The 21,534-nt window shown below is 47.7% G+C and overlaps 1 protein-coding gene across 23 annotated transcripts in view; it reads left to right on the plus strand.

Moving 5' to 3' along the window:
* Positions 1 to 21,534, plus strand: part of LOC105465246 (dysferlin) — a 233,762-nt gene that overhangs the window by 198,075 nt on the left and 14,153 nt on the right. For all 23 annotated transcript variants that reach the window (XM_071076889.1, XM_011713554.3, XM_071076895.1 and 20 more), the window contains 9 exons: positions 5,141 to 5,269; positions 8,198 to 8,353; positions 9,869 to 9,960; positions 13,411 to 13,581; positions 14,281 to 14,423; positions 16,503 to 16,642; positions 17,873 to 17,961; positions 18,227 to 18,322; positions 18,720 to 18,861. In XM_071076889.1, coding sequence (XP_070932990.1) covers positions 5,141 to 5,269; positions 8,198 to 8,353; positions 9,869 to 9,960; positions 13,411 to 13,581; positions 14,281 to 14,423; positions 16,503 to 16,642; positions 17,873 to 17,961; positions 18,227 to 18,322; positions 18,720 to 18,861 — 1,158 coding nt within the window. The remainder of the gene's footprint in view (positions 1 to 5,140; positions 5,270 to 8,197; positions 8,354 to 9,868; positions 9,961 to 13,410; positions 13,582 to 14,280; positions 14,424 to 16,502; positions 16,643 to 17,872; positions 17,962 to 18,226; positions 18,323 to 18,719; positions 18,862 to 21,534) is intronic.

The raw sequence follows: 21,534 nt of genomic DNA on the forward strand, positions 1-21,534 counted from the left end.
GACCATGTAAGAGGCCATGAAGAAAACTTTAATACACTTCAGAAAGTGACAACACCACAGACAACATTTTCTGATTGTAATGCAATAAAATTTGAAATTTGTAACAAGATCAAAAGCCCAAAAGGCCTCTTCTACCTGGAAAATTAAAGAATAAAAAACCCTCTGTTTTAACAATTCTTGGGTGAAGGAGAAAATATTGACAGAAATCACAGAACATCTAGGAAACAGTGATAAAACACTACATATTAGAACTTAGTGGTTATAGTCAGAGCAGCATTCGGAGGAAATATGTGGCCTTAAGAAATTATGTTAATTACAAAAAAAGAAAACTAAGTGTCTAACTCTGGGATCAAATAATAAAGATAAAACTGTAATTACAGAATGCCAGGAAAATGAAAATGTATCAAAACAAATGAGGCAATGCCAAGACATTAGTGAGCAGAGGCAATTTCATATGAGTAAATATTTTCATTATCTGGAAAAAGGGAGTAAATAAAGCTTCAATTCAAGAAGTTAGAATAATGATAATGAAAAGCCCTTAAAAACAGCAGGACAAAAGAGAAAAAGGAAAAGCAGAAAAAATTAGAAAAAAGAAAACTGTAGAATTGAATTGAAAAAAAATCAAAGAATTGGCACTTTGATTGGAATGAATCAACTAAAATAAATCTTCAGCTAGTCTACTCTAGAGAAGTGTAGAACACCGAGCCAAAATCCGTAATGAAAATAGGGACAGCCGGGCGCAGTGGCTCACGCCTGTAATCCCAGCACTTTGGGAGGCCGAGGCGGGGGGATCACGAGGTCAGGAGATCGAGACCATCCTGGCTAACACAGTGAAACCCTATCTCTACTAAAAATACAAAAAATTAGCCGGGCATGGTGGTGGCAGGCGCCTGTAGTCCCAGCTACTCGGGAGGCTGAGGCAGGAGAATGGCCTGAACCCAGGAGGCAGAGCTTGCAGTGAGCCGAGATTGTGTCACTGTACTCCAGCCTGGGCGACAGAGCGAGACTCCATCTCAAAAAAATGAAAAAAAAAAAAAAAAAAAAGAAAACAGGGACATAACAGCAGAGATAATTGGGAGTTAGGAATTTTAGAAAAATTCTAAGTTTATTTCTATGTTAATAGATTTGAAAATCTCCTTAAAATGAGATAATGTGAAGGAAAAGAGAAACAGAACTGTCTCAAGAAGCAGCAAGAAATATGAAAGAAACAGGAAAATTATCAAAGAATTACCTTCAAAGAGAGAGCTGGAGCCAGGGAATTATAAAGTGAATTTCCTAAATTTTCAAAGGATTAATAATTCCTGTGCTATATATACTATTTCAGAGCAGAGAAAATATTAAAATGTAGAAAACCTCGATTTTTATAGAGCTAGAATTACCTTGCCACCAAAATCTGGTAAAGTCCAGCCATATGTATAAGTATCATTTATGACATGAATATATATGAAAAATGTTAGAGAAATAATAGCAAATGAAATCTAACTAATATTAAAATAATGTCATGATAACTGAATTTTCTTCATTCCAGGAATATAAAAAGTTCAACATTAGGAAATCATGAACAATATTAATCATATCAGTAGGTAACATTAGCAAAGATTATTTCAGTTGGTGCTGAAAAGCATTCAATAAAGCTTAATATGTATTGATGATTTATAAGATCAAGTAACATATTGGAAATCAGAGTTTCCTTAATGTTAAAAAGAACATCTCTCAAGCCAACAGCCAACATCTAACTTCATGACGTCAGAAGGATTTTTACTGTAGAAATTGAACTTGTATTTCTCACGAATGTTCCTAAGTGCATTTGTCTGGGGAAAGAGTCCATGGCTTAATGAAGGTAGATTATTGAAGCGCTCTGTGACTCAATATACATTAAGGTACTGAGTGAACACTAGGGCTGTCCTTTCACAAAGTCAAGACAAGACTTACCATGATCACGTTCATGTTGTCACTCACATTGGTCCGTATCTTCTCACCATTTCAATGTCAACAAAAAGAAACGGGTCGTTCATTTTAGAAAGGAGAAGACAAAATTATCCCTATGTCTGACTGACTTGCTTACCACCTGAAGAGAACCAACTGAAAAATTAGTAGGACCGTCAGGAGAACCCAGTAAGATGGCAGCAACTATTTAGAAAATCGAGCGGAAGAAAAATTCACATTCGTAATACCGACAAAACAAGCTTCATGAGGAATAAACTCACCAATAAACACGTAGGCTCTGTATGAAGATGTCTATAAATAGTAAAAGTCTTGCGTAAGTTGAGAATCAGATCATGTTCCTGTATTAAAATGTTAATACTATAAAGATATCAATTCCCCTATTGAAAATTAGTTTTAAGTTTAATGCAAGCCTAACAAAAATTCCAAAGAAACATTTTGTTGAGAATGGAACTTAATGTTATAACATTGCATCTGGAGGAACATCAGATAACGAAACAGGTTATGAAGGCACAGTGATTAAAACATGGTATTGGTGAAAAAATGCACAGATCAATAGAGCAGAGATCACAAACAAACAAAAGGAGGCGTGAGCATTTGGCGTATGACACAAGTCATGGGAAAGGGAGAAGTTTAAACAAAATGATGCTTAGATAATTGCCTAACCATTTAGCAAAAAATAAATTAAATTCTTGCCTCATGCTGGGTACCAAATTGAATTGAGTGTTGAATAATCTTGCTATGAAACATGGTAAGTATAATTTGAGAGGCAGACACTATAAAGAAAAAGATCTTTAGATGAGATGATCTAGAAATTTCTGGCATGGCTAAAAAATTATAAATATAAGCATAAGATAAACATAACCATAAATATGACATAAACACGAACATAAACATACCATAAATAAAAATATCATAAATATAACAAACGAAACTGAAAGGCAAGTGACAGACTGGGACACATATTTGATAGACTGAAGTTTAATATTCTTTATATACCAAGAAGTCTCTCAAATCACCACAGAACAGAAAACAAACACCAACAGATGGAAAATGTACAAATGACAAGGATGAGCAGAAGAAATACAAATGACTGATAAACCCATGCAAGTTTCTCTATTATTATTATCTCTATTAATAAATGCAATTTATTGCATTTATTAAGTAAATTTATTAAGTAAATTTATTATTATATGCAAATCTCTATTAAGTAAATGCAATTTAAAATTCAGCATATTATCTTCCATCTATCAAATTAACAAAGTTAAAAAAGGGTGAAAGTGTACTCTGATGGTGAAAGGCTGGGAGTGTGGGCACACTTGAACACGGTAGTTAGGAGTATATAAATCCATACAATTTTTCCAGAGAGCAATTTGTGCACATCAGAGGTCTTAAAATGTACATACTCCTTGTCAAGGAATTCTTTTTCTAGGAGCTTATAATAAAGATGAATTTAAACAAGTGCAGAAAACACTTGGATAGGAGTTTTTAAAACTCCTCTACCCTATAAGTTGTTTTAAAAAATAATGTTGATGGCTGGGTCTGGTGGCTCACGCCGGGAATCCCTGTACTTTGGGAGGCCGAGGTGGGAGGATTGCTTGAGGCCAGGAGTTGGAGACCAGCCTAGGCAACATAGGGAGACCCTGTCTCTGCAGAAAATAAAAATAATAATATTGAAAAACCGCAAAACTAAATGTTCATCATATCTTGTGATACATTTATAAAATTGAATATCATATTGCCATTAGGAAGGAAGAGTATTATAGAAGTATATATTTTGACCTTGTAAAGATTTTCATGGTACGTCATTAGGTTAAAAAACAAGGTACAGGCCAGGCACAGTGGCTCACACCTGTAATCCCAGCACTTTGGGAGGATGAAGTGGGAGGATTGCTTGAGTTCAGGAGTTTGAGACCAACCTGGGCCACATGGCCAGAACTCGTCTCTACAAAAATAAAATAAATAAAAAAAACATAGAAAAATTAGCTCAGTGTGGTGGCATGCCTGTAATCCCAGCTACAGGAGGCTAATAGGGGAGGATCATTTGAGCCCAGGAGGTCGAGGCTGCAGTGAGCCATGATTGCGCCACTGCACTCCACCCTGGGTGACAGAGTGAGACTTCTCCCCTCACTTGTGCCCCCCATCCACAAAACAAGTTACAAGTTTGTATCTTGTGAGTCCATAATTTTGGTTAAAAAATTATATATATAAAGAAAATATTCAAGAGGACATATACCAAATGCTTATCAAATAACTAGTTATTTTTGAGAATCAGAATTTAAGACAATATTAATTTTTAAAAATATTTGCTTATATTTTTCTAAATGTTGATAATGAACCTATATCACTTGCATAATTAAATATTTATTAGAAAAGATAGAACGTGACCTTCAAGGAAGAGACAGAATTTGAGCTGGGCCTAAATGAGAAATAATATTTAGAAAGATGATTTCAGATATGACCAATTTAGCATGTATATTAACCTGTTTAACGTTACTCTTTATTAGATACATTTTATCAGCATAATAAAAAACAGCTTGCTTCTTTATTAAATCCTAAGCAATTCTAAAACACTGGTTCAACAAATAATAATCATTGGCTGTTTGAGAAGAGTCAAGTAAATCATTTGAGATAACAAGTTTAAAGTGATGCTCCAAAGATACCCTTGGATTGATATTTGATACCGTTGTCATTGGATATCCTGTATGTGAACATTTTTGCTTGAAATGCTGACCTATTAATTTTCCAGACATCTGTCACAGTCTTCAAATAAAACGTCAGTCCACTCTTTGCTCATTCATAATCTTGTTCTTTTAAAAAATGTACTGCCCATGTCTCTGATGACTCTCAAGTTCTTAGAATATTTGATTAACCAGAAAACCCTATTCCCTAATGGAGCTGAACAAATATCTTCCCTTTTGCTCCCTTTCCCTGGAATTTTCTGTCCGTCTCCTCCTCTGTTCCTTCCTGGCTACCTCTGTGACCTCTCCACCTCTCCAACCCTGCCCTCTTCTTTGCCTTCATTCCTTTATTTTGTTTTTGGTCACTTTCCCTTCTTTTCTTCTTCTCTCTTCCTTCTCTCTCTTTGTTCACTCTCATACTGTCATGTTTCCCCTCCTTCTCTTGTTTCCTCTTCCTTTGCTGTTCTACTTTCTTTCTGTCTCTTTTCCACTCTTCTAATCCCCACGCATGACAGGTCTATGACACACAGCTGGAGAATGTGGAGGCCTTTGAGGGCCTGTCTGACTTTTGTAACACCTTCAAGCTGTACCGGGGCAAGACGCAGGAGGAGACAGAAGATCCATCTGTCATTGGCGAATTTAAGGTAAATCCTCAAGGACATGTCCCTAACCCAGGTGGGCCTAAGACTATGGTGTTGGAGCAATAAGTGAAGGGGAGGGGTCATACCTGCAGTGGTGACCCTGGTGCTGATAATGGTGACTACGTGGGTAATGGAGGTAGTGATGGTGATGCCGTTGATGCAGAATCTGACTGTGGTGATGGGATGGTGTTGGGCTTGGTGACCTCAGTGGTGGTGACTCTGGTAGAGATGAGAGTGGTGGTCATGATGGTGATTGTGTCGGTGACAATTGTATTTGTTTTTAGTTTGTTTTCATGCTGCTGATAAAGACACACCCAAGACTGGGAAGAAAAAGAGGTTTAATTGAACTTAAGAGTTCCACATGGCTGGCAAGGCCTCAGAATCATGGCGGGAGGTGCAAGGCAGTTCGTATATGGCGGCAGCAAGAGAAAATGAGAAAGAAGCAAAAGCAGAATCCCCTGATAAACCCATCAGATCTTGTGAGACGTATTCACCATCACGAGAATAGCATGGGAAAGACTGGCCCCCATGATTCAATTACCTCGTCCTGGGTCCCTCCCACAACACGTGGGATCTGGGAGATATAATTCAAGTTGAGGTTTGGGTGGGGACGCAGCCAAACCATATCATTCCACCCCTGGTCCCTCCAAATCTCATGTTCTCACATTTTAAAACCAATTATGCCTTCCTAAGAGTCCCCTAAAGTTAACTCATTTCAGCATTAACCCAAAAGTCCACAGTCCAAAGTCTCATCTGAGACAAGGCAAGTCCCTTCCACCTATGAGCCTGTAATATCAAAAGTAAGCTAGTTACTTCATAGATACAGTGGGGGTGAAGGTATTGGGTAAATACAACCATTCCAAATGGGAGAAATTGGCCCAAACCAAAAGGTTACAGGGCCCATGCAAGTCCAAAATCCAGCGGGACAGTCAAATTTTAAAGCTCCAAAATGATCTCCTTTGACTCCAGGTCTCACATCTAGGTCATGCTGATGCAAAAGGTAAGTTCCCATGGTCTTGGGCAGCTCTGCCCCTGTGGCTTTGCAGGGTACAGCCTCCCTTCTGGCTACTTTCATGGGCTGGTGTTGAGTGTCCGAGGCTTTTCCAAGTTCATGGTACAAGCTGTTGGTGGATCTACCATTCTAGGGTCTGGAGGAAGCTGGCCCTCTTCTCACAGCTCTATTAGGCAGTGCCCCAGATATGGGGCATCAGAGCCCCCACATTTCCCTTCTGCATTGTGCTAGCAGAGGTTCTCCATAAGGGCCCCACCCCTGCAGCAAACTTTTGCCTGGGCATCCAGGTGTTTCCATACATCTTCTGAAATCTGGGCAGAGGTTCCCAAACCTCAATTCTTGACTTTCATGCACCCACAGGCTCAATACCATGTGGAAGCTGCCAAGGCTTGGGGATTCCACCCTCTGAAGGCACAGCCCAAGCTGTACATTGGCCCCTTTCAGCAGCTGGGACACAGGGCACCAAATCCCTAGGCTGCACATAGCATGGGGACCCTGGGCCTGGCCCACAAAACCACTTTTTCCTCCTGGGCCTCTGGGCCTGTGATGGGAGGGGCTGCTGTGAAGATCTCTGATGTGGCCTGGAGACATTTTCCCCATGGTCTTGGGGATTAACATTAGGCTCCTTGCTACTTGTGCAAATTTCTGCAACTGGCTTGAATTTCTTCTAAAAAAATTGGGTTTTTCTTTTCTGCTACATCATCAGGCTGCAAATTTTCTGAACTTTTATGCTCTGTTTTCCTTTTATTTTATTTTATTTTTTTATTTATTTTTTTTTTTTTTGTTGAGACGGAGTCTCGCTCTGTCGCCCGGGCTGGAGTGCAGTGGCCGGATCTCAGCTCACTGCAAGCTCCGCCTCCCGGGTTCACGCCATTCTCCTGCCTCAGCCTCCGGAGTAGCTGGGACTACAGGCGCCCGCCACCTCGCCTGGCTAATTTTTTTTTTTTTGTATTTTTAGTAGAGACGGGGTTTCACCGTGTTAGCCAGGATGGTCTCGATCTCCTGACCTCGTGATCCGCCCGTCTCGGCCTCCCAAAGTGCTAGGATTACAGGCTTGAGCCACCGCGCCCGGCCTGTTTTCCTTTTAAAACAGAATACTTTTAACAGCACCTAAGTCAACTTTTGAATGCTTTGCTGCTTAGAAATTTCTTCTGCCAGATACCCTAAATCATCTCTCCCCAGTTCAAAGTTCCACAAATTTCTAGGGCAGGGGCAAAATGCCACCAGTCTCTTTGCTAAAACATAACAAGAGTCACTTTTGCCCCAGTTCCCAACAAGTTCCCCATCCCTATCTGAGACCACCTCAGCCTGGATTTTATTGTCCATATTGCTAGCAGCATTTTGGGCAAAGCCATTCAATAAGTCTCTAGGAAGTTACATAGTTTCCTACATTTTCCCATCTTCTTCTGAGCCCTCTAAACTGTTCCAGCCTCTGCCTATTAGCCAGTTCCAAAGTTGCTTCCACATTTTTGGGTATCTTTTCAGCAACACCCCACTCCTGGTACCAATTTACTATATTAGTCTGTTTTCACACTGCTGATGAAGACATACCCAAGACTGGGAAGAAAAAGAGGTTTAATTGAACTTACAGTTAATTAAAGTTCCACATGGCTGGCAAGGCCTCAGAATCATGGCAGGAGGTGAAAGGCAGTTCTTACATGGTGGTGGCAAGAGAAAATGAGGAAGAAGCAAAAGCGGAAACACCTGATAAACCCATCAGATCTCATGAGACTTATTCACTATCACAAGAATAGCATGGGAAAGACTGGCCCCATGATTCAATTACCTCCTTCTGGGTCCCTCCCACAACATGTGGGAATTCTGGAATATACAATTCAAGTTGAGATTTGGGTGGGGACACAGCCGAACCATATCAACAATGATGATAAAAATGAAAATTCACCCTTTCTTCTTTTCAGGGCCTCTTCAAAATTTATCCCCTCCCAGAAGACCCAGCCATCCCCATGCCCCCAAGACAGTTCCACCAGCTGGCCGCGCAGGGACCCCAGGAGTGCTTGGTCCGTATCTACATTGTCCGAGCATTTGGCCTGCAGCCCAAGGACCCCAATGGGAAGGTAACTTTCCTAGAGCCCTCACTTCCCCTAGAGTAGCAGGCTGAGGTACAAGTGGCCTGTAGAACCTGGACACAAACTCTGCCTCAGGAAGTCCATAGTAGGTTGGGAAACAGACAAACACACAAAACCGAGAGGTGCCTGGATGGAGTTGTGTTAAGGACCAAGTGCTCTAGAAGGTCAGGGAAGGCCAATGTCAGTACAGAACTTTGGGAAAATGGGGAAGGCTTCCTGGAAGGAATAGGACTCTTAGGATAGATGAGATTTTGATAGGCCGGGAGGGAGAAGAAAATAGTGTTTTAAGAGGGGCCAAAAGCATAGACAAAGATTTGAAAGAAAATTGCTTAATGTGTGTCTAGAACAAGAATAAAGCATAAAGATAAGTAAGACTGAAGGTATAGGTTGAGACTTTCAATGGTGAATGGAGAGGAGTGATGGGGGAGAGGAACAGGCTTAGTGACTGCTCTGCCTAGTCATGGTGGAGCCCCAGGCAAAAGGGAATGCTGGTAACACTCACCCTGTCTTTATTTAAAATTTTGATATTTTGTTCATCACACACTATTGACATTGATTTTAATTTTTAAAATATTTCATTAAAATACTGTTGATCTTGATAACTATTTTGGCTCCTCCTTACATTTTGTGCCCAAGGTAAGTGCCTGAGCTGTCTGCCCCTAGTCATTTTTTGAGATGGAGAGGGGATATTTGAAGGAGGAAAGGAGTCTGGAGTTATGGGGAGATGGCAGGGGTGGGAGGCAGAGTAATGTTGGGAAGAGAAAGAGGAAAGAAGAGAGGCATGGGTGGGGCCTGATTTGCCTTTAGAGGCATGAGGCTAGGGTCCCCTCTTGTCTCCTGAGGCAGGTTTAGGCCTAGCCTGTGTCCTTCAGGTGGTGGGTGGAGGCCTGTTGTCCCACCCTGTAGCCCCACCTTTCAAGGGGCAGAATGGAGCAGTTCTCAGCATAGGCACCACTGATGGCCTCCAATATGTGGTCATGGCTGGCGGGTTGGTTTATATGCTTGAAGCCTTCTTGATGCCAGACTAACCCTGGGTAATCTGCAGCCCCAGCTGCTGGGCCACTGGCTGAGGGGTGCTGCTGCTTCCAGGAAGCATGGGGGGAGACCTCCCCGGGCTAGCCTAGGCTGACATAGGCTAACTCCCCTCTCCCTTTCCACATACTTAAACAAAGGTCACAGAGAGCTCTCTTGTCGTGTGTGTAATGCATGCAGACTGTTGTGTTTCTGATAAGGGCCCGGCCTCTCCCAATGGAGCAGTAGATTGGGAGTGTGAAGGACTCAGGTGCCCCATTCCCACGGCTGGAGCCAAGGCCAGAAGCCCATATCAGGGGCCAAGTGGAGTGGTGTGGTATGTGGGAGGGGGCCCTGTCCTGGCAGGACACAGCCCACATCTGAACTTCCTGATGGCTGCTCCCTCATCCCATCCAGAGGCAAGGCACTCATGAAGCCCCAAAGACAGGTTGGGGAAATGATTTCACAGAAGTGTTTTGTCTCCTTCTCCAGTGTGATCCTTACATCAAGATCTCCATAGGGAAGAAATCAGTGAGTGACCAGGATAACTACATCCCCTGCACGTTGGAGCCTGTGTTTGGAAAGTAAATTGGGGCATCTTGGGTCTTGGGGTGGAGGAGCAAGACAGGATAACCCACAGTCTAGTAGGGGAGATATGACTGGCACTGTGAAGTCCCTGTCTCCTGGAGCAAAACTGTATTCCTTAAATCTTTCATGTCTGTGGGGGCATAGCGTCAGCTAGCCCTTCTTCAGCTGCCAAAGACTTGATCCCAGCAGAAGCTCCTAGTTAAACACTGAACAATTACCTCTAAGATCAGAAATCTACATGGCTTGAGCTCAGGAGTTTGAGACCAGTCTGGACAACATAGCAAGACCCCATCTCTACAAAAAATAAAAAACATAGCCAGGCATGGTAGTGCATGCCTGTGGTTCCAGATACTTGGGAGGCTGAGGTGGGAGGATCCCTTGAGCCTATGAGTTTGAGCTTATAGTGATCTGTGATCAAACTACTGCACTCCAGCCTGGGTGACAGAGCAAACCCTGTCTCAAAAAAAAAAGTAGAAATATGTATGTAAGCTCAGAAGATGCATTTGCTAATTCTTTTTTTTTTTTTTAAAGATAAACTTATGCTTTGGAATAATTTTAGATTTACTAAACAGTTACAGAAATAGTGCATAATTTCCACATACCCCTTACTCAATTTCCCCCACTGGTAACATCTTACCTAACCATGGGACATTTGTCAAAATGAAGAAATCATCACTGGTGCATTACGATTAACCAAACTCTAGACTTTTTCAAAAGATTTAGTCAGTTTTCCTACTAATACCCTTTTACTAATGTCTCAGGACCCATCTGTTATACAACATTGCATTTAGTAATTAATTCTCTGTAAGTGTCCCACATATGTCTGTAGCAAGAGCTAGGGAAGAATGTAGACCCAAGATAGTAAAATGATTCCTGAAATCTAAGAACAAGGAAAGGAAAAATGAATGCCCATTGCATGGGAGTATTTCCTAGGCATCCTGAATTGCTATTTGGATGTGAGCTTGTTTAGGCCAGAGAGGGGAGGATGCAGAGGGAGGGTGGCAGCTATTTCTCTTGCACCTGCAGGAGAAGACACCTACTGTTCTGATGTTATCAAGTCACATATGGTACTTATAAACTGGGGTCTGTTGAGTTAGTTGTGGTCACTCACCCTGCAGTGAGGACCCAGTCTCCTTGGGGAAATGCAGCTTTTGAAGGTGAACCAGCTCTGGCCAGTGATGAGCCTCCACCAAGCGGGGATTGGAGGGAAGTGGTAGGTGGGAGAGAGGAACTCCGTATGAGTTCCAGGAGCTGACAAGCTCCAGGGGTTGGCGCCAGGCCTCAGGCTAATGCTCATGGGGCAGTGGGCAGGGCCTGTTCCACAGTGGGTAGGGGCATGTCAGGGTTCAGGGGAGATAGGGGAGCCAGTGCAGGAACACACCCCTCCCATGCCTGTTTTCCCATCTCCCACCAATCCTGGGCAAGCTGGTCTGCCTGGTGCTTCAAGCCTCCTTCAGATCACAACGGAAACCCTTCCATTCTATAACCCATGTGTCAGACAAACACAACGCACGAGGTGGAATCAAAGCACAACTTGGTTTTTGTCAGCATGGATTCCATGGCGTTACCTTCTCCTTTCCCCTGTGGAAACTGACAGGCAGGTGACTTTTCTGCTCACACAGCCCAGCCACTTTAACTCACGAACCCACAGTCTCAGGCCGTAACCCACTGCCCGTTTTTATGGAATCCCGAGCTCCCTGATGGCTCCAGGAGTGTGTCCCCACTTTGGGTGCAGCTGTGTGTGTGTGTGTATGTGTGTGTGTGTGCGTGTGCATGTGTGTATGGATGTATGTGTGTATATGTGTGCATATGTGCACGCGTGTGTGTGTGTGTGTCTGTGTCCGTGTATGTGTGTGGTGTGTGTATATATGTGTGCATGTGTATATGTGTGTGTGTGTGTGTCTGTGTGTGTCTGTGTCTGTGTGTGGCATGTATTGTGTGTGTGTATGTGTATGTGTCTCTGTGTCCATGTGTCCATGTATATGTGGTGTGCGTATATGTATACGTGTGTGTATGTGTATTTGTGTGTATATGTGTACGTGTATGTGCTTGTGTATTTGTGTGTGTATGTGTGTGTCCATGTGTGTATGTGTATGGTGTGTATATGTGCATTTGTGTGTATGTGTGTATAGGTGTGTGTATGTGTGTGTGTGTGTCCGTGAATGTGTGTGTATGTGTGTGTATGTATGTGTGTATGTGTATATTTGTGGTGTATATGTGTGCACATATGTGCATGTGTGTATTTGTGTGTGTGTGTGTCTGTGTGTCTGTGTCCATGTGTCTGCATATGTGTGTGGAGTGTGTATATGTGCGTGTGTGTGTGTGTGTGCATATGTGTGTGTGTGTGTGTGTGTGTGTGGTGTAGGGAAGGAGGGGCCCTGCCTTCCTCCTTTCCCAGTCCAGTGTTTCTCCCTTCCTGCTCTGGCTGGCCTCTGAGGTTCTGACTCCTGCAGTGTCTGGGCTAGGGAGAGGGCCCTTCTCATGTGCCCACCACTGCTGTCTTCCGGATACTCTCTGAACCACAGATGTTGAAAGCCGACTTATTTTCCTGTGCGTGCTTTCCAGAGAGCCCCCCGTGAGCCCTCCCACTGCACTTTCTAGACATGGCAGATGCTGCGTCCCTTTAGCTGCTGTCCCCGGCCTCTGGTTCTCAGATGGTCCACTCCACAATCTCTCGCTGCTCCAACCCTTTGGGGGTCCACAGGGCAGGATTCAGAGCAGTTCCAGTCTGGCCTCGTAGTGGCCTCTTCTCCTCCCAGGAAATCCTTGCGTTCCTTGCCCAGGCATGGGCCAGAGTGCACCTCCTCCCAAATGTGGCCCTTGCCCTCCTTCTCCATGCCACAAGTTGCTTACGTTTCCCTGAGCATGCACCAGGTGCCAGGCTTGTGTCTCCCACCTGCAGGGAGCTCATTTTAGGGGGAGAAGGGAGAATGCCTCTGCCTTTGATGCCCATGGTAGATGGGGGTCTCAGATACAGCAAGAGCTCTTGCCAGAGAAATCTTTTCACCAATTCTCCCTCATCCCATCCCAGAAGTGGGTGTGAAGAGTCCAAAAAGCAGGCCCCAGGCCGTGTCATCGGTAAATTCCAAAGCTCTGCCCCCTGGCTCTGGAGTTTCACATCTCTTGCATCTGTTGTTTCCTGGTGTCATGGTCAAAGCTTCAGTTTTAATGTGCATTTCCAATTCATTATTTCAGTCTGTGTTCCATCAGGCAGGCACCTGCCTTATGCCCAGCACAGTTTATTTGGGAAAGTCCTGTCCCCACTCTCCCTACACACACACTCAGACAGGCCCAGTACAGCAGTGCTGTGGGTAGTTGTGCCTGTAAGAGCTATAGGGGGCCCAAGGAAGGAAGACTCCCTGGGGTAGTTCCGAGCTCTTGACCTGCCCTGCCTCTCCCTTGGGTGCCCCATGTTGGGTGACATTGGGAATCTGCCTCTCCTGCAGGATGTTTGAGCTGACCTGCACTCTGCCTCTGGAGAAGGACCTGAAGGTCACTCTCTACGACTATGACCTCCTCTCCAAGGATGAAAAGATTGGTGAGACGGTCATCGACCTGGAGAACAGGCTGCTGTCCAAGTTTGCGGCTCGCTGTGGACTCCCGCAGACCTACTGTGTGTACGTGGATGGGGGCTGGCTGCTTCTCTGACAACACAGCACCCCTGTCTACTGAGCACTTACTGTGTGCCAGCCCTGGGCTCAGCACTTCCTAGGCATCCTCTCACTGAGTCCAATAGCAGTCCCATCCCCACTCCACAGATGAAGAAACTGAGGCCCAGAGATGTTATTGCTTCTAAGTGGTGGAATTAGGATTTGAACCAAGAACCTGGCTCATCACATTGTTATAATCCAGTTATCTGTAATGCACACAGAAGGCCTAGAGAGGGCTAGGCACCTGGAAAGGAAGAGAGGGAAGGAAGGCAGGAAAGAAGCAGAGGAGACAGATGGGAGGACATGTGTGCTGCAGCTGGGCCCAAAGGGGAATTTTGTGATGTTTTATGTCAGGGGAACGCATGTGAGGACAGCACCCCTCTTCCCGCCGTCTCGAGTCTTGTCTGGGTCTGATCCTCTAACTCTGGAAATTGAAAATATTTAAGTTGCAATTCCATACTTAAACGAGTCCTTTTCTCTCTGAGTCTCCATTTCTCCATCTGTAAAATGGGATAACCTATCATGGTGAGCGATCAGATGGGACACCCACTGTAAAAGCAAGGGCTGGGCAATGCTGTGCATGGGGGTACACTGGTCCCTGCATGCCCCTCTGCCCTCATGAGTGTCCTTGAAGCATCTCATCTAAGTCTTGTGCTTGGTCCTCAGCTCTGGACCGAACCAGTGGCGGGACCAGCTCCGCCCCTCCCAGCTCCTCCACCTCTTCTGCCAGCAGCGCAGAGTCAAGGCGCCTGTGTACCGGACAGACCGTGTGATGTTTCAGGATAAAGAATACTCCATTGAAGAAATAGGTGAGCTGCCACATGACCCCAAACCATGGTGGGTTCTCGCTGTATCCCTTCCTCTCTCATGAGACCCTCTGCTACCATAAAGGACCCAAGCGGACATAACCCATATCAGCAGACTATGGGGATGGGTCTTGCCAGGGCAGCACAGATGGGCTCCACTTGCACTTGGTACTTTGAGCACCAGTACTGACCTGTGATGCCGCTGTGAAAAGTAGAGGTCAGGGCACGGTCAGGGTCAGAGTGCAGTCCAAGGCCCGGTTGGGGCCCATCTGAGGGCAAGCTCAGAGGTGAGTCTGAAGCCAGTGTCAGGGTTAGAGTTAGGCTCAGTCTTTCTGGCATTGGCTGGTCTGACTCTGGTTGGAGTCTAGGGTACAGTCCACTTCTCAGAAACGGTTTTCTACTTGAATTGCACCAGCCTGGCAGCTTGACCCTGATGGTACCTTCCAAGCTCCCCACTCACAGCCCATGCAGCGAAAGGATCCCAAGGCAGGCAGGCCTGGTAGTGCCCCCACACTGCCCTGGGTCCTGCCCAGCACTGCTGGCTGAGAATCCCGCCACATGCTCTCCGTGTGTCTGAGATGCCCGCAGGCCTGCATCACCCACTCAGAGCAGCTCAGACTCCCCAGAGGTGTTTACAGGCCCAGCTGGCCCCTTGCCTCCTGGTTGCTTCAGAGATGTTTGATGTCAGAGCTGGTGCCAAGGTTATAAAAGGGAAAGGATGGCTTTGATGCCCCCATCCCCCACCCCCTCCTCCTTCTCATTCTGTTTTCCTGACTCTCCCAGGTCATGGCTGAGCCAGGCTCGGCCATAAGGCACCCCCCTGCCCCGCCCCCCTTCATTCCCTTTTCCCATAGAATGTGCATCTGTTTTCGGAGGAGCCTCATTTCCTTCTACTAGTCTGTGAGCAACTTTAGCACAGGGCCATGGCTCATGGTCATAAAGTCATAGGAAACAAAAGCCAGAAAGCTGGAGATGGTGAAGTCCAACATCGGCCTGCTTTTACAGATGAGGCTGGTAAGACCGAGAGTGGTGAACGACCTGTCCAATGTCACCCAACCAACTAGGAGCACAGCCAGGTTCCTGGCCCTGTGTGCCTTCTGAGACACATGCCTCTTTCTTTGAGGCCCCTACTGAAATGGGCAGGGCAGGTCTGATGGCTGAACACGTGTGTGTGTGCATATGGGTGTGCATGGGCACACCTGGGTACATGTATAGATGCGTGTGCCCACCATCAGCTTCCCAAGCCAAGGCCTTTGACATAGTGGGCTCCAAGTTCATGTTGCTGGATGCTTGGCCAGGCTTCTCAGAGTCAGGAATACCGCATGTCTTCTCCCCACCTGTAGCACCAGTTTTTGACCCATCCCCTAGCAGGGAGGAGATGTACCTGGGAAACACCTGGGGGCAGGAAGCGGTGTTCATGCCTAGTCACGCACCTTTCCTAAGTGAGCCTGTGATCTCAGCTGCCCTGCTGCTAGTCGTGTGGCTTCTCTGTGCCTCAAATTTCTCATCTATAAAATGGGGATAATAATAGCACTCAGCTTCTAGGATCCTTGTGAAGAATAAATTTGTTAATAGCTTGAAGAATAGTGCCTGGCACGTGGTTCCTGCTCTAGAAGTGTTTGCTGTTATTGCTATTATTTTAGCTACTGCTGCTAATAGAACAACTTACATGAGTGAGAGCATAAAACTAACAGCACCAAGATGCCAGATCTAAGGGCGAAGGTTGCTGAGGCTTAGAGTTGGGAGCAGTCAGGGAGGGCTTCCTGGAAGAAGTGGGCTTTGGAGACAGGAGGATTTGTATGGTGGAAAATAGGAAGAAAAATTTATAGAACAGGCTTGGTAGAAATGATGGCAATGGGGAATCTGGATTTTAAGCCTGGAGCTCGTGGACAACAAGATTTCCCCTATGGAAAGTGAGACATGAGGACCAGAACAAGTACATCTGGGCTGGGGGTGAGGCTGCGGGGGTTAGGAGCTTCTTATTACTCTCAGGCAGCCCTGCTCAGCCTGCTTACTGGGCAGCCCCATCATCTCTCACTTCCCCAGCTCCTGCAATCTTTTTTTGTCTTCTCTCTGGGGCAGAGGCTGGCAGGATCCCAAACCCACACCTGGGCCCCGTGGAGGAGCGTCTGGCTCTGCACGTGCTTCAGCAGCAGGGCCTGGTCCCAGAGCACGTGGAGTCACGGCCCCTCTACAGCCCCCTGCAGCCAGACATTGAGCAGGTAGGACCTTGACCCTTGGGCCCCAGAGTCCTTGAACTCCAGATAGCCCCAACCCCAGGGACAACGTGGATACCCCAGAGGAGCCAGTGGGTCCCTTGAGATTTGGTCAACCCCTCCTTGACCCATTTCTTCACAGTCCGAGTGCGGCCGTGGTTGGCCTTGGAGGGGATCTTTAGGGTCTGGCTTCCCCTGGCTGCCTCCATCCCTCAGGGCCTGTGAAACGAGTCTGAGCTTCCCCCTTTACCCCTGTAGGCCTGGCCTCTGACCTCTCCTTGTCATCCTGAAGCCTCTGTTTCAGCCTGACTTCAGGATGCCCCCATCCAACCACTCTCTGTCAGTGACTCAGTCTCAGATGTCTGGCCCTGTGCTGGGCTGCTGTGGGGTATGCAGCCAGGGTGGCCCTGGCATCCTATGACCAAATGACAAAGCCACCCACAGAGAACAGTCCTCAGTGGGAGGGGAATCCTCCCACGCTGAAGGGCGAGGACCACAGAGACAGCAGCCTTGGGATGGTGACAGGGAGGGCTTCCCGGAAGAGGTGAGCTCAGAGCTGGGTTTTGGAAGAGGAGAGGGGGAGACAAGGTTATAGGCAAAGAGAAAGGCCAAAGTGAGCCACGAGGTTGCCTTTGTGAATGCCAGAGGTCATACCTCTGTTGTTTGGAACTGAGCTCTCTCTCCACCTAGGTGGTTTGCCTACCGGCCTCCCCAAAGTGGCACAACGGGTGTGGAAACTTTGGCTCTTTCATCTTCTAGTTCTGTGACCCTGCAGAAGTGACTTAGTCGAGTTACTTCAATCCCTGCTCCTTCTGCTCTAAGATGAGACAAATTCACACCTCACTTGCAGAGAGGGAGGAAGATGAGGGGTGGGCAGGGAGAGCAGTGTCCTGCCATGGAAGCCTTCTGAGCCCTCCATAACTGAACGGTGCTCTCTGACATGCCACGACTCTGCACATGCCATTCCCCTGGCTGCCAAGACTCAGCTCAGCCACCACCATCTCTGAGAAGCCCGTCCTGACCCTTGACCCCCAGGCACAGGCCCAAGTCAGAGGCCTGTGGGGCAGTAGTCACCTCTGCAGTTGACCCTGTAGTCCCCTGTTTGGGCAGTGAGGTTTTCTCTGGAAGGGCCTGGGTTTCTCTGTTCTGTGTCTCCAGCATCTGGCCCAGAGCAGGTGCTTGGTAACAGTTGGCTAAATGAGAAGGGTGGGGAGAGAACGGGCCCTGTCTCCACAGGGGAAGCTGCAGATGTGGGTCGACCTGTTTCCGAAGGCCCTGGGGCGCCCTGGACCTCCCTTCAACATCACCCCACGGAGAGCCAGAAGGTGACTTGCGCAGCCACAGGCTCTGAGCTGCGCTGAGGGGTGGGGGCCTTGCAGCCTGCTGTGGGTGGGACTAGGCTGTTGCTCTTTTCTGCCTGGCTTCAGGCTATTCGGGCCATGGAATACAGTTCTCGTTTGGGCCTGGGCCAGTGTCCAGCCAGGCAGGCATCGAGTCCTCTTGGACTAGTCTGCTTCTTGGCTTCTTGGCCAAGGCCTTCCCATCCTCTGGTAGGAAATCTAAGTGGATTGGAGTCATACCTTTCCCCAGGTTTTTCCTGCGTTCTATTATCTGGAATACAAGAGATGTGATCCTGGATGACCTGAGCCTCACGGGGGAGAAGATGAGCGACATTTATGTGAAAGGGTAGGGAGCCAGCGTCCTCTTGCCTGTCCAGCTCGCCGCAGCTCCCATGCTCCCTCTGGGTTGCACACAGCATGAGGGGCTCTGGCTCAGGGAAGGGGAGAACAAGCAAGTTTCCAAGGAGGGCTCCTGGGGGTGGTCCCTGCCTTTGGAGAAATTGTTCTCCCACCAGATTTCTTTTTCCGCACTGAACTTTGGGTTGAACTTACAAGTTTAGTGGCTGGGAAGTTAGAATGTTTTCAAATTGATGGCACATTTTGTACATCGTGCCGATTTCCTGGGTATTCTTTTTGCAGTAAGCTCATCTACCTTCTTAACTCCTTGTCTGCCTAAGTTGACGATGTATATGCTGTGTTGGAAATCTTAATGAGAACCATTCTCTAAAAATGTGTATGTCTAGTTGGATGATTGGCTTTGAAGAACACAAGCAAAAGACAGACGTGCATTATCGTTCCCTGGGAGGTGAAGGCAACTTCAACTGGAGGTTCATTTTCCCCTTCGACTACCTGCCGGCTGAGCAAGTCTGTACCGTTGCCAAGAAGGTCAGTGTCCTTCCCATTCCCCGTGGTGCCAGCACCAGGGCTTCTAAAGTTACCCTGACCTGGCCACCAAGTCCCTGCCCAGCCACTGTCACAATCTCACTGCTGCCCCACCACATTGGAGCTACCACTGCCATCTCCACATGGCCACCACCTCCACTGTCCCGGCACTGCCAGTGTCACCACCACTGCTGTCTCAGCATTGTGTGATGGCTCTGTCCCATCACAGCCAATGTCACCATGGCTGCTGTCCCATCACTGCTGGTGTTATCACGACTGTTGCCTCCTTACTGCCAATGTAACCACCACTGTTCTGTCGTTCATGACACTACCATGGTCCTACCCCTGCTCTCATTACTGCCTCCACCATCTCTGTATCCACCCCTTGTCACCATCTTTCCCATCCCCAGCACTGCCGCCACCCCATGGCCACCTCATGACCACACAGTGCCATATCCATCATTTGTAGCTAAATCCAGATCCCAAAGTCACTGCCTCCCTCCCTACCTCAGGCAAGTTAAGCAGCAGGAAGGATCATGGGGTCTGAGTGGGCAGAGTAGGGACACCCAGCATGGCCTTCAAAGGGGCAGTGGGGCAGACCCCATGGGGGAGCTTCCCGAGAAGGCCAGCCTGATCTATAGATCATGGTGTCCACAGGATTGGGAGTTGCTTGGCCAAGTCTTTCCCATACCCCATTTTCCACATCTGTGCCTATGGTCACTGTCCAAGCTGGGCAGTCACTTGGAGCGGCTCTGTGCTTGCAGGCCCACAGCCATCACCCTCCTCTCTCCACTCCCGCCTCTCACTGCAGACCAAAGGCACCTGGGGAGACCTGGTTTGCATCAGTCAGAGGGGAGGCTGGATTTGGGGACCTCGGTCTCTGTGTCTCAGCATCTGCTAGTTTAGGTCTCATCTGGGGCATCAACTTTTTACTCCTGAACTAGGCAGAACTGGAGGGCAGCTGGCCTCTTCCTGCTAGGACTAGGCCTGCCCTCAGAGAGCAGCCCCTAGAACACAGAATGGGTGCTGAGGGCAGTGGAGACTTCAGGGCTATGCTGGCTGGAGGCAGAGGGGCCTCTGCTGTAACTTCTGACCATCCTTGTCCCACCCTGAGGTGCTCTCCTACTCAAGGGGGTAAATGCCTCTCTGGCATCTAGGTTCTGCTGGCCCAATTTCCTTCCAGAGGTGGCCCAAGGCTTTAAGCCTCAAAGCTTCTATGACTCCTTGTCTCTTGAAAGGAAGGGGATATATGATGCGTTCCGGTGCCTGGATTTTCTTAGTTCTCTTCATTACACCCCCTCTGCATGGCCCTTCCCAGCCTAACATGCAGAGTCATCTGCATGTTAGAGAAAGCAAAATGCTCCATGGAGCCTTCTGAAACCGTGAAACAAAAGAAAACATGGATTCAACAGGGTTGAGTGGATCTCTTTACCGAGCCATTGCTGTGGAGTGACTGGCAGAAAGCAGAACTGAGCAACAGGGTTCTGTGAGGTCAAGGAAAGCCTGGGCCATTTGCAGGTTGAGCCTTGTTTGCTGCTGTTCGGTGTGCTTGCCTGTCACAAGCCTGCTTCCATCAGAAAGCCAAGGCTGCATCTGCCCCAAGACACAGCACTGCCCCCACCCGCTGTGCTGTGGACAGAGGGAGAGGAGGCCTGGGAGTGGACGGGGGGGCTGTGCCGCACGTGGCACCCCCAGGGCTCACCTAGAAGGGCTGGACATGGATGGGGACTGAGACCGAGAGGAGTGGGAGGTGGGACAGCCCCTTCCTCATGACAGGTGAAGATGTGGATAAGGAGTGGCTGGAATGGAGGTTTCTGCTTTTGTCTCTGAAGTAAGAGGAGAGATGATCCGGTACTGGGGCAGGTGACTTGAGACCAGTGGAAAAAGCTGGAAAGAGCTGCTGTGCTGAGTGGGTGGGGGAGGGGCACAGAGAGATGGGGAGGAGTGTGACTGGCATCATAGAGAGGGTTACCTGGCAGTTCTGGGGACCCAGTTGTGGTTGCTGATTAAGAATTTGGGGTGACTCCATTCTGGCAATGATGTGGTTTTGTCTCTTTATCATACAGCCTGGTCAGGAGGAATGAAGAAGGGGAGAGTGGGGCCAACCTGTGGGCGAGTTCCAGAGGAAGACAGGATATGGAAGGGACTGCCTGATGGCCAAGAGGGTCTGGGCCAGACTTAGGACAATGAGAAGCCCCTGGGGGAGCAGGGATGGAGAGGAGGAAGAGGGGTCAGGAAGTTGAAGGAGAGGATCGCTGAGACGGAAGGCCAGAGGGGAAGGGACGTTCTACATGATGCCAGACTCTGGGGAGAAGGTGGCTGGAAGGAGGGGCAGAGAAGGTCAGAAGAGGAGGCTGAGAAACAGAAACAGGGGCCAGGTGGCTCTGAAGTCAACCAGAAGTGGCAGACAGAAACTGGCTTGGCTGAAGGCAGAGCCAGAGGGTCCCTCTTGGAGTGAAGGGACCTGGGAGGCAGGCAGAGTCGTGGCCACAGTGGGGCACCAGTTAGCTGGGCTGGGCTGAAGGATCGAGTCTGAGGTGGGTTTATGCAGGGGCGCTGCACAGCCTCTGGGCTCCCTGGGCCTGCCACAGAGCCAGCCCTCTGCCGTGGGGTTCAGGGCCTCTGGCAGGCAGGCCCTCCAGGGACCCCATTAACCAGACGAGACTGTCGTAAAGT

Source organism: Macaca nemestrina, chromosome 13 (genome assembly GCF_043159975.1).
Source record: "Macaca nemestrina isolate mMacNem1 chromosome 13, mMacNem.hap1, whole genome shotgun sequence".
NCBI lineage: Eukaryota > Metazoa > Chordata > Mammalia > Primates > Cercopithecidae > Macaca > Macaca nemestrina.